This window comes from Orcinus orca, chromosome 4, assembly GCF_937001465.1.
Source record: "Orcinus orca chromosome 4, mOrcOrc1.1, whole genome shotgun sequence".
In the NCBI taxonomy this organism is placed as follows: Eukaryota; Metazoa; Chordata; class Mammalia; order Artiodactyla; family Delphinidae; genus Orcinus; species Orcinus orca.
This window is the reverse complement of record NC_064562.1, coordinates 82,751,923-82,763,927: the sequence shown is the minus strand read 5'-3', so window position 1 is coordinate 82,763,927 and position 12,005 is coordinate 82,751,923. Positions and strand designations below refer to the sequence as shown.

The 12,005-nt window shown below is 41.3% G+C and overlaps 1 protein-coding gene across 5 annotated transcripts in view; it reads left to right on the top strand.

Annotated features, from left to right (window-relative positions):
- SPATA18 (spermatogenesis associated 18) overlaps positions 1 to 8,239 on the top strand; it is a 29,968-nt gene extending 21,729 nt beyond the window's left edge. The window contains exons 8-12 of one of the 5 annotated variants that reach the window (XR_007477031.1): positions 277 to 452; positions 2,909 to 3,037; positions 4,827 to 4,910; positions 7,678 to 7,723; positions 8,033 to 8,239. Coding sequence is in view for 3 of the 5 variants with exons in the window: in XM_033425530.2 (XP_033281421.1) it covers positions 277 to 452; positions 2,909 to 3,032; positions 4,827 to 4,910; positions 7,678 to 7,723; positions 8,033 to 8,040 (438 nt within the window). In the remaining 2 variants the exon portion in view is untranslated. Of the gene's footprint in view, positions 1 to 276; positions 453 to 2,908; positions 3,083 to 4,826; positions 4,911 to 7,677; positions 7,724 to 8,032 lie in introns of all 5 variants that reach the window. The other 4 variants (XR_007477030.1, XM_033425530.2, XM_049709161.1 and 1 more) reach the window with 4 other exon arrangements.
- The last annotated feature ends 3,766 nt before the right edge of the window (positions 8,240 to 12,005 follow it).

Here is a 12,005-nt window from a genome sequence, read left to right as displayed (position 1 = left end):
TTGCTCAGAATAGAAAAATAAGGAAATAATAAATAAAAGCTACTAAGGGTTTTTGCTTTAGTTTTTTGTTTATGGAGACTTTCTTGGCCTTTAGTATGTCATTTGTTCTCTGTCATCTTTCTTCCTTCTCTGTTTCAGCACATGCACTTCTCTTCTAGTTTACCTTGTTTTCACTCACATGCTCTTTCCCCCTCCCAGCAGTCATAACGTCCTTAGGATTTTCAGTGTGTATTTCACAGGTTGGTAACAAGGTGATGCCATCTTTTTGTTTTTCAGGATGTGATCCGAGCCATGAATGTCAATCCCAAGATTTCATTCCCTCCTGAAGTTGATTTTCGCCTCCTCAGTAACTTCATCCAGGAGTTATGTTGCATTGCGTTTGCAATGCAGACTTTAGACCCACCCCTCGACATTGCAGTTGGGGCCGATGGAGAAGTTTTTAATGATTGCAAGTAAGAGACATAGGAGCAGAAGCTAAGGGATTCTTTATAAATAAATTATCTTGTCTGTATTCTCTGGGAACAATTTAGGGAAAAGAGCTCTGGGTGGGGAAATCAACAGACATTACCTGATTTTCAGGCCCAGCCATATACTTCTCTGTACTACAGGGCAGGGCCCTCTTCTGGGGTCATTTTCCTTCTACGTCAAATGTGCTTCAGAGGTGATGTTATGATTTCCATTGAACATATTGGTCCTGGGGAGAACTAATGAGTACCTGGAGTCTGTTTGGAACTCTTTAAAATAAAAGTGCTAGGGAGGAGGTATGGGGATATATGTATAGCTGATTCACTTTGTTATAAAGCAGAAACTAACACACCATTATAAAGCAGTTGTACTCCAACAAAGATGTTAAAAAAAAGTGCTATAGAAATACAGACATATATTGCTTTTTATTGTTTAAAATTTTTTTCATTGAGGTATAACTGACATATAAGATTGTATTAGTTTCACGTCTACAACAATAATGATTCTACATTTGTATATATTGTGAAATGATTATCACCATCAGTCACCATATATAGTTACAAAACTTTTTTTTCTTCCAATGAGAACTTTTAAGATCTATTCTCTAAGCAACTTTCAAATTTGCAATACAGTATTATTAACTATATTGTTAACAGTTATACGTCTGCATAACATTTCTTTTGTAACCGGAAGTTTGTACCTTTTGACTTCCCTAACCCGTTTTGCCCCCATGTCCAGCAATCACTAATCTGTTTTCTGTATCTGTGAGCTTGGTTTTTGTTTGTTTGTTTGCTCTGGAGTCCACATATAAGTGAGATTGTATGGCATTTGTCTTTCTCTGTCTGACTTATTTCATAATGCCCTCGAGGTCCATCCATGTTGTCTCACTTGACAAGATTTCATTCTCTTTTCTTTAAATAGCAAAATAGTATCCCATTGTATAGATACCACAGCTTTTTAAACCATTAATCCATCAATGAACAGTTAGATGTCCATCTTGGCTATTGTAAATAAAGCCGCAATGAACATGGGGGTGTATATATCTTTTCAAATTAGTGTTTAGTTTTCTTTGGATAAATACCTAGAAGTGGAACTGCTGGATCATATGGTAATTCTGTTTTTAATTGCTTTTTAAAATAAATCTATTTATTTATTTATTTTTGGCTGCTTTGGGTCTTCGCTGCTGCGTGCGGGCGGGCTTTCTCTAGTTGCAGTGAGCGGGGGCTAATGTTCGTTGCGGTGCACGGGCTTCTCATTACGGTGGCTTCTCTTGTTGCAGAGCATGGGCTCTAGGCACGCGGGCTTCAGTAGTTGCGGCACGCGGGCTCAGTAGCTGTGGCTCGCGGGCTTAGTAATTGTGGCTCACGGACTCTAGAGCGCAGGCTCAGCAGTTGTGGCGCACGGGCTTAGTTGCTCCGCGGCATGTGGGATCTTCCCGGACCAGGGCTCGAACCCGTGTTCGCTGCACCGGCAGGCGGATTCTTAACCACTGTGCCATCAGGGAAGTCCCCAGCATGAGAAATCTATAGGTTGCCTGTGGGACTTAGATGGTCTCTGTCTCTAGCATTTCCCTGAATTACAATTCTTGTAATCCTGAGAAGGAACAAGACTAGTCTGACATGACTTTTTTTTTTGTCAGTTTAAAAAAATTGAAGTATAATTGATTTACAGTATTGTGTTGGGGTGGCTCCATTGTGCAGTGATAGCACGTTGCACTTCTACAATGCTGTGTTAATTTCTGCTCTACAGCAACGTGATTCAGTTACACATATGCATATCTCTATATACATTCTTTTTAAAATATTCTTTTTCATTATGGTTTATCATAGGATATTGTGTATAGTTCTCTGTGCTCTACAGTGGGACCTTGTTGTTTATCCATCTAAATATACTAGTTTGGGGCTTCCCTGGTGGCACAGTGGTTGAGAGTCCGCCTGCCGATGCAGGGGACACGGGTTCGTGCCCCGGTCCGGGAGGATCCCACATGCCGTGGAGCGGCTGGGCCCCTGAGCCATGGCCACTGAGCCTGCGCGTCCGGAGCCTGTGCTCCGCAACGGGAGAGGCCACAACAGTAAGAGGCCCACATACTGCAAAAAATAAATAAATAAATAAAATAAAATAAAAAATAAATAAATATACTAGTTTGCATCCGCTAACCCCAACCTTCCAGTCCATCCCTCCCACAACCCTTCCCCCACGGCAACCACCAGTCTGTTCTCTATGACATGACTTGTTTTTAGTGAGCCCATGTCGGGTCCTTGTTATCAGTGGTTCCTATTCTAGGAGCCCACAACTATCTCTTTAATAATAGAATCAGGATCCATATTTATCTAAGTGTGAGCAGAATAAAAGATGAGAATTTACACTGATGTCCGCTTCCCTCCCAGTTAGGTTACATAACTGCTTATCTTCTCTTTCTTGTTCTTTTGCGTGTTTAAAATAGGTACCGTCGAAGCTATGACTCTGATTTCACGGCTCCCTTGGTCTTCTATCACGTGTGGCCTGCTCTCATGGAGAATGACTGTGTCATTATGAAGGGAGAAGCTGTCACCAGGAGAGGGGCTTTTGTATGGTGCCCTTGCATAATGACAATTCAGCCCAAGTGTTTGATTCACAAGTTCGAGAACATTTATAAACCCAGAGATTCTATAAAAGAAGTTCATAAAGGGTTATTTGATAAGATTTCGTACAAAGGAGAGGAAAGGGACTGGCTGGGAAAGAACAGATTCTTTTCTTTGATTCTTCTTCATCATTTCCTGGCAGTCATTTCTTTGTTTATTGCTTTATTTACAAGATAGAACTGGTCCTATTTGCCTCCTCTGTCTTAGAAATATGATGCTATTATAAGGGCAAAGCCCCTTGAGTTCAACTTTTAGAGGCCCTCTACAGTTCTAAGCATTTAAAAGTGATCGATTAACTATCAGAAAACAATTGGCCCAATTTTTACTGATAGTTCTGTATTTTGGGATATGATGAATGTGTCCTGTTTTTCTCTCCTTGGTACGATGTGTAGGGAGGGGAGGGATGGAGAAAAAGAGGGCGGAGGAGGTGGGGAGAGAAGAGCCAATCAGTTTTGGAGGGTTGCTTCCTATATACATTGGCTGTAGAATGTTTTGAACATGTTACATAATTGGACAGCCTTCCGAATGGAGTCTTAGGTATGCAAGTGTGTAAGTGTGTGTGTTAAGGTGGGGAGAGGATGTGGGAACTTGTTGCTACGGGTGCTTGGATAGTCTATATTGTGTTCCCATTATGGAGTTTTACCCTGCCCTTCCTAGAAGTTAAGTGAATTCAGGAGAGGAGCTCCCAGGTCCAGAGCAAAGCCACCATCTGGGTGGTCTCAGTTCCTGTTCTCTTTGACCTGGAGGCTAGGGGAAGTGCTTCATGGCAGCTTTTCACACATGAAGTGGAGAAGCAGAGTAGTGTATTTAAAAGAACTTAAGCTTAAACATCCCACTGTAGCATAAAGTATCTCAATGAAAATATTCTGTGCTGTAAGAGTCGAGCCCATAGAAACTGGGTTGCGTTGACTTGGCAACGTGTAGAGCACGTGCTCTACAATGAATGAACTCATAAAATGTGCTTCTTGCCCTTACAACAATTACCCTCTGTTAAGGAACTCTTGTAAACTGTCTGCAGTGCAATTTGGAGGGGAGGGAGAGGAAATAGCCACTATTCCTATGTTCTCCATCAAATAGCAAATTGCCTTTTAACTTCCTTCTTCTCTCCCCTCCAGTATGTCACCAATATTCACCCAAGCTTAGACTCCTAAAACAAAGAAAATGCTCTAAAAGCGAGAACCCGGGAAAGGGTTGAATGATGGGAATTGATGAGAAGACTTTGACTAGTAAAATCTCATTATAGGAAATAAAATTTTCTTTTTGTTCATTAACTTAGTTGGACAGTAGGTGGGCCACAGTAGTGATTCACTCACACACTTATTCATTATTTCATTTTATTCAATAGTTATTTATGACCCAAGCTCTGTGTTTAGGTGCTGGGGATTCAGCAACGAACAAAACAAACACAAATTCCTGACCAGATGGAGCTTACATTCTCCAACACTTGCAAACTTGAATGTAATTTCTAACAGTTTACTCATCAAAACAAAGTTCCCCTAGCATCATGAATTTGAATATCCCAAAGTTCATTGTAATGGGATTTTATTTGAGAAGTACCCTAGAGCTACTGTCAAATATTGGGCAGCTATAGCAAATGAGTGTACTTATACTGGCGACCAGTAACGGCAAGTGTAATCATATCAGGAAAACCTCTTGTTCGTTCTATGGGATATGAGTATTGTTTTAAGCCACCTGGGCTTTCACAAACTATTGACTATTTTTCTCTTTCTCTTTTTCTAGTGGAATTCAGTGCGATCTCTAAGTCAATGTCGAAGCAGGAGTTTAAGTCCCATCTGCCCTCGTAGCCGTGTTAGTTTAAGCACGGTATGTATCTGTCTAATCATTTTTACACAAAATCATCTTATGGTTGACGGGTTTTTTTGTCCACAGTCACCTATAAAAGAGGCGATGATAAGTTTGTAGGTAGAAAGAGAACCTACTACAATCACCCCAGATGGATTTTTATACTACCTTGGCTAAGGAATTTATCAGTCTAGAAAGAAGGAAGTAGAAGTAGTTTTTTTCCATTAGTTGAAAGAATAATAGATTTTAGTTATTTCGTGTTTTATTTTTATGTTTAAATGAAAATGGGCTATTAGCTATAAGTCTCCTGAGCAGAGAATAGGACATCTTAGTCAACTGATCTCTGCGCACATCAGTCTCTGGTATCTCTAGAACTTCTTGTATGAGTTTGGAGAAATTGCTCAACTGGTCTGGATTTTAATACTGTATAAAGGGCATTGCAGGTCTTAATTTTCCTCCAAACTTCAAAGTAGGAAGAATTAAGATTAGTCTCTGTGTATTCATTCTTAGGATTACTAACACATATATCAAAGAAAAAAATAACAGCAAAAACATCTCTGAAAACTGTGGTTATAATATCCCTAAAAACTAACATTATTATGATTCACCACTGTTCATTCATTCAACACATAATATTTAGTCAATGCCTTTTGAATAGAGATCTAGACCAAGACATGTTAAGATACCAGATAGGCTAACAATTTGCTGCTCCTCCAAATAAAAATTCTTTAAATATTTGTTCAAACTTGTTTTAGGGAGAGTGGTAGAGAAGGCAACTTCTCTGAAATTATCTCTAGCGATGCAACTCTAGCCCTAAACTTCTAAACCCCTCTCAACAAAACATTATGTTTGATAACACTCTTTTTTTTTTAAATAAATTTATTTATTTTTGACTGCATTGTGTCTTCGTTGCTGCATGTGAGCTTTCTCTAGTTGTGACAAGCAGGGGCTACTCTTCGTTGCGGTGCACAGGCTTCTCATTGCGGTGGCTTCCCTTGTTGTGGAGCACGGGCTCTAGGCGTGCAGGCTCAGTAGTTGTAGCACACGGGCTTAGTTGCTCTGTAGCATGTGGGATCTTCCTGGACCAGGGCTCGAACCCGTGTCCCCTGCATTGGCAGGCGGATTCTTAACCACTGTGCCACCAGGGAAGCCCTGATAACATTCTTATCAAATATTTTTTCCGTTATCAGATGGATGCTAGTGTGTATGTGTGTGTGGGCGATACAGAAATGACTAAAACATGGTTTCCTCCCTGAATGTGTTTCAATATAGGAAGATCAGTATGATTTCAACAAAGTAACTGAATGTTACAGCTGTCGGAGGAGGTAGAGATTCCCTCTGGCTTTAGTTCACGGTGGAGTTGTTATGTGATCTGGCAGAATTTTTGTGGGCTGGGAAACTGGGGACGACTATCCCCATGAAAGAAATGGCCTGAGAATGGAAAGCCATGTGTCAGACACAGTTCTTTAGCTCTTGCTGATTTTAATATAACTTAATTATCCTTATTGCCAAATAGGTATTCACAGTAGGAAAAAGCGAAAGGAGAGTGCATTTAATGGGCTGATAAATGAAAAAGACATATTATGAGTTTTATACTGGAAGAATCACAATGCTCATTCTAAGAGGAAGTGTTCTGTCAGAAGAAAGAGCCATATTAGACACCTGTGGCACTCACAGCCCTGGCAAGTTTTAACTCTGGACCATCACTGGAAAGCTTAGCAATGGGCAATGTCCCTCTGGAATAAGTACCTGTATATGTCTGAACCCATCCTCTCTTTTTCCTACTTAGTGCCCAGGGAGAGCAAACTTAAGCTTTTGATAGACTAAAGTAGATGCTCAAAGGTGAAACTGCTGCCCAAATCCTGTCCCTTTCCAGCATCATCTCTTTACGACGAGCCCGGTACAAACATTTTTTTTTTTTTTCCGGTACGCGGGCCTCTCACTGTTGTGGCCTCTCCCGTTGCGGAGCACAGGCTCCGGACGCGCAGGCTCAGCGGCCATGGCGCACGGGCCCAGCCGCTCCGCGGCACGCGGGATCCTCCCGGACCGGGGCACGAACCCGTGTCCCCTGCATCGGCAGGCAGACTCTCAACCACTGCGCCACCAGGGAAGCCCCCGGTACAAACATTTTTGGTTAATCTGGTTGACTTGTTGGAGACCTCATATCCAGAACAGCTTCCATCTTTGTTAATGTCTATTTATCTGAAGTGCTTGAAAGCTCACAGCAAGAATGATAATTGTGGTCAGTTATTTCCGAGCCATCGCAGGCTTGTAGGTATGGGGGTAGGTTTTCCTCAGTGAAAGCAAAGGTGAGATTTGAAAAATGGCTGTTTTCTGGCTTCCCAGTGACCCTCCTTAATAGGACAGCATTTTGGACACATGACATAATTCATATAAAGGATGTGCCAGAGAGTATTGGATCATTTTAGCTTTAATAAATAATAATAATAAGTATTTTCTGAAAGCATAGACTTCAGTATGGCCAGTGAGCATCCAGTCTCAAAGTGTTTAGAAACCACTAAAAACAACCACAGCAACAAAAACCAATAAACAACTAGGCCACGGAGCTCAGCTTTTAGTTAATAATATAATTTAAGCTAAGTTGAGTGTCCATTTACTTCAGGAAGTATAAAAGGAATCACAGCGCTCAGCCTTAGGGGGAAACCATCATAGTTCTAAGCTGCTTCAGATAAACTCTTTAGCTGGTCTTAGGAAAAAAACATCAAAAGGATTCTTTCTTTGAGCTCCATCTACTGTGTCATTCGCACTACACTTTTATATTTTCCAGATATCTCGAAGCCGGAGTCCTTCTCCAATAAGGTGTGGATTGCCAAGTAAGTCGGATGGTCTAGATGGAACAAAGTTTCTGCTTTTTATTGTTGCTTTTAGAGCTCAGCATCGTGCAGCAAAGTGAATGTTTTGCTCCTTGGAGAACATTTCTCACCTCCACTTCACACCTTTTATTTCTGGGCCTTCTTGCGGATGGTACCACAGCAGGTGCTATGGGTGACACCGGAAGAGGCTCTCATGGAGAGATTTGATTGATGTAAACTTAGATTAACCATCCACCTTTCTTTTAGGTCTTCCCAAAAGAAAGTCTAAGAAATGGACCATAATAATGAACCGTTTACTTTTCTCCCTAGGGTTTTAAAACCACCAGCCATGTTCCTCTGACCAGGACGTCTGCAACGGCCAACTTACCCAGTGCCTCCACCTGCCTGCTGTCTGCCTCAGACCTCACTAAAATAATGTGAAAAGGCAATTCTGTGTATCACTTCACACAGAGAGTTAAATGTTTTGGCTTAGAGCATTTGTACAGATATATAGCATTTTATTTTATTTTATAGATACAGATTCCATTAATTTGATAAAAAACAATTGCCTAGGGCTTCCCTGGTGGCACAGTGGTTGAGAGTCCTCCTGCTGATGCGGGGGACACGGGTTCGTGCCCCGGTCCGGGAGGATCCCACATGCCGCGGAGCGGCTGGGCCCGTGAACCATGGCCGCTGGGCCTATGTGTCCGGAGCCTGTGCTCCGCAGTGGGAGAGGCCACAACAGTGAAAGGCCCACGTACAGCAAAAAACAAAAAAACAAAAAAAAAAACACAATTGCCTAGGTATTTAGGATCATATTCATTTGAAGCAAAGTCCATTACACAGGTTCAGGATTCTCATCCTGAAATACGAGGCTCTTTTATAGCAACTACAAGAACTAAAGTGGAAAATCTTTACCGTGCTGAGTCCAAAAGACAAGAGGAGTCATTTCAGTTTATAAACTGATCGTAAATATTATAATTGCTGGTTTAGCTTTAACTGGAAAACAATCTGGGGTGTTTTAATTTTCTTTGGGGGTTTGGAAGACAGCCCTAGTCTCAGGTTGGGGAACTTATAGCATAGCAGTGACTTCAGGCTAAAGGTAGGTGATGATGATTTAGGAGAATATAGTTCATTGGCCTGCTTCTCTTTTCTTACTGTGAAGTGCCCAGTGTGGCTGAGTTGAGCACTGTTTGTTGAAGCTACTTACTTGAGAGAATTCTCTTGCTTCATAAATGCTGAGCTGTGATTTGGATAGAAGCCAGTTTGGAGATAAATGTTAATTACCTTGTGTTTATCTCCCGGGAATATTTCGGGCAGTTTTTTTTTTTTTTTTTTTTTTTTGCGGTACGCGGGCCTCTCACTGTTGTGGCCTCTCCCGCTGCGGAGCACAGGCTTCGGACGCGCAGGCCCAGCGGCCAAGGCTCACGGGCCCAGCCGCTCCGCGGCATGTGGGATCTTCCCGGACCGGGGCACGAACCCGTGTCCCCTGCATCGGCAGGCGGACTCTCAACCACTGCGCCACCAGGGAAGCCCCGGGCAGTTTTAATGTACGTGTGAAATATAAAAGCTTCCTGGGACACACCCTTTACATATTCCACCTGGTTGTTTACAAACTCAGACCGCGTAAGAACTCCATCTGACTAAAAACACTTAAACTCAAGGCTAAAAGCTAAGGGTACCATGTATGGATTTTAAATTGAATGTCTACCCCTTGATTTCTTCACTGTGAAGTACTGTTGAAAAAGTTCACATTCAAGATTATAATGGAATGTTGCTTTCTCAAGATGAATACTGTTCTTTCTGTTTTTGGTTTTTTTAAAAATTCTTTTCACTTTAATGCTGGTTTTAAACACAAGCTTTGCAAATGACAGCTTTTGCTGTGTGCCTTTTAGAGAGAAGCGCTGAACTGGTCACAGCTCAGTTTGTGTAATCTCAGCACCAGGACCAGCACCTGGGGCTTTTTAGGTGAAAACAAACCAAAAACCCCCCAAAAAAACAAAAAAAATCTTCTCTAAAGCATCTTGCCTCTTGTGCTGGGACACAGGGACGGGGAGAGACCTCCCCAGTCTCCACCCTTTGGGTCTAATGGTCACCAACTCATTCTGGAGCGTGAACTTAATTGTTCTCCCTCTGCGTTTATGTAGTCATCACTTTGAGGCAGGGCCGCGTGCTGGAAGGAGAACCCAGTGCCCAGGTAACTCCAGTTCTGACTTGGTCAAGAGCTTGCTTGGTGACCTTAAGCAAGTTACTGCGTCTCTCTGAGCCTCAGTTTCACTGCATAGCGAGGGTGGATGGGATCAGTGGTTCTCTCAACCCTCCCAGACTCACGCCCTCTTTCATAACAAATGTTTTATTTTGGCTATTCTGAAATGATGTTCAAAGTTAATATGATTTATAGGCATATATGCTTTTAAGCAACGAATATAGTACTTGAACTGTAATATAAATCGGAAAAAAGGAAAGCAGTTTTTAATAAAATAGAATGTATTTCAACAAAAAAGCTTGGGTATGACTATCCTGGAAGATAAAGTCATCAGACGCTTACGCCTTTATGTAGAATTACTAGCTACAAGTGCAGATCAATGTGCGTTGTACTGGCAATATCATAAACACTAATGTCATGGGTTTTCTGAAATGGTGAAAAACTCTTGGTAAAGTTTTGAACAAAAACTTACAGCTGTGCCTTAATTTACATAGTAAATGCATTCCTGGAGAAGCTGGTGTATATTAAAACCATAGAATGTGTTATATGTTAAAAGATCTTTTCTAAAATCTCACTAAATAATGAGAATGCCTACATATCAGAATTTTTTAGGAGTGAAATATGGGAATGCATCTGATTGGGAAAAAGGTCACATGTACTCAATTTATTTGCTTTGTACCCTGTCTGGCCACTTGCCATTTCTCGTCTCTGATTTGATCCGTAATTGCACAGGCCATGGCAGTTAGTCTAGACTAATTCTTGGAAAGGATCCACAAAACCAAGGGAGGCTGACCTCTACTCATTTCATCAGGGTGTGCACCTTAACCTTGGTGACTTTGACAAGTGATAAACTCTTTCTTTGTAACCTGGATACATGTTCGTTTTTGTATTATCAGTTTAACATCTAATCATGAAATTAAGAAAAAAAGTGCTTCTGTACTTGTAGGTTCTTTGCAATGAACTGCTTTCCTTGCAGATTCCCTTCACCCATCTCCATTTTCTGAGGTCTGAACCAGGGCCACAAATTCCCTCAATAAATATCAATGGTGCCTCTGCTCTGGGGTTGACTCCATGATGCTGTGATTCCGTGCTGCAGCTTAATTATCAGATTCAGGTTATTTTATTCACAATTCATTGTCTTCATATTCAAGACACTCTCTGAGGAGTTCTATGCTGTTTTTATGTACATTATTTCAGTTTCTCCCCACGAGAAATCCAGGTTGTCTTCAGTGTAAAATAGGTTAGAAACCTGTTCCTCCAATACACCATGTGGTCTTCTTCCAAGCCTTTTTATTTCAGAATAACATTCTCTCCTGTTTTCTTTTGTTCCTCCACGGCCTATAGCATCAGTTCTTTTGTTTATTGGTTTGTTCGTTCATTCATTCATTCATACAGTCACAAGTTCAATGAGCACCTCCCGTGTGCTAGACATTCATTCATTCATTCATACATTCACAAGTTCATTGAGCACCTCCCGTGTGCTAAATACAGTATGTACTGCTAGGGATGTAGTGATGGACACGGTTCGGGCTCTCCTGGAGCTTAATGTCATGTCCAGTTGCATTCCTTTGTGTTTTTCCTGTCGTAGAGAGCATATATGATGGAAGAAAGAAAAAAAAAATACAGCCAGTAGAGCAAATTTAAAAGAGAGAGTGCCACATATCAATTGAAGAATTCATTTGGGGGGCAAATACCTATATTTAAGAAAGTTATGCAAGACAATGGGAGAAATATGGTGAACTTCACAAAAGAATGTAACTCAGTTATGTCATCCACAGGTGAATTACTCAGTCTTTTTACAAGTATCTACTGAAACTATAATCCTAAGATCATCATCAACCATAAAATGAGTGCGGGGGGAGGGGCCCAGAGATCCAGCTAATACTTCCAATTACCGCAGCTGTGTCCTCCACCTGCCATATTCCTAAGAAATGGCAAGTTGCAGAGCATTATAATTCACTTTTAGGTGCCTGCAAATCCCTCACAAGGCAGATTGCTGCCAATAGTGTTCTATAAAGTTTGGGTTGAATGGAAGACTTCTTAGTAGTATGACTTTGAATAATATCATACCTATAGTTAAGGGTAATGTGTTATGGA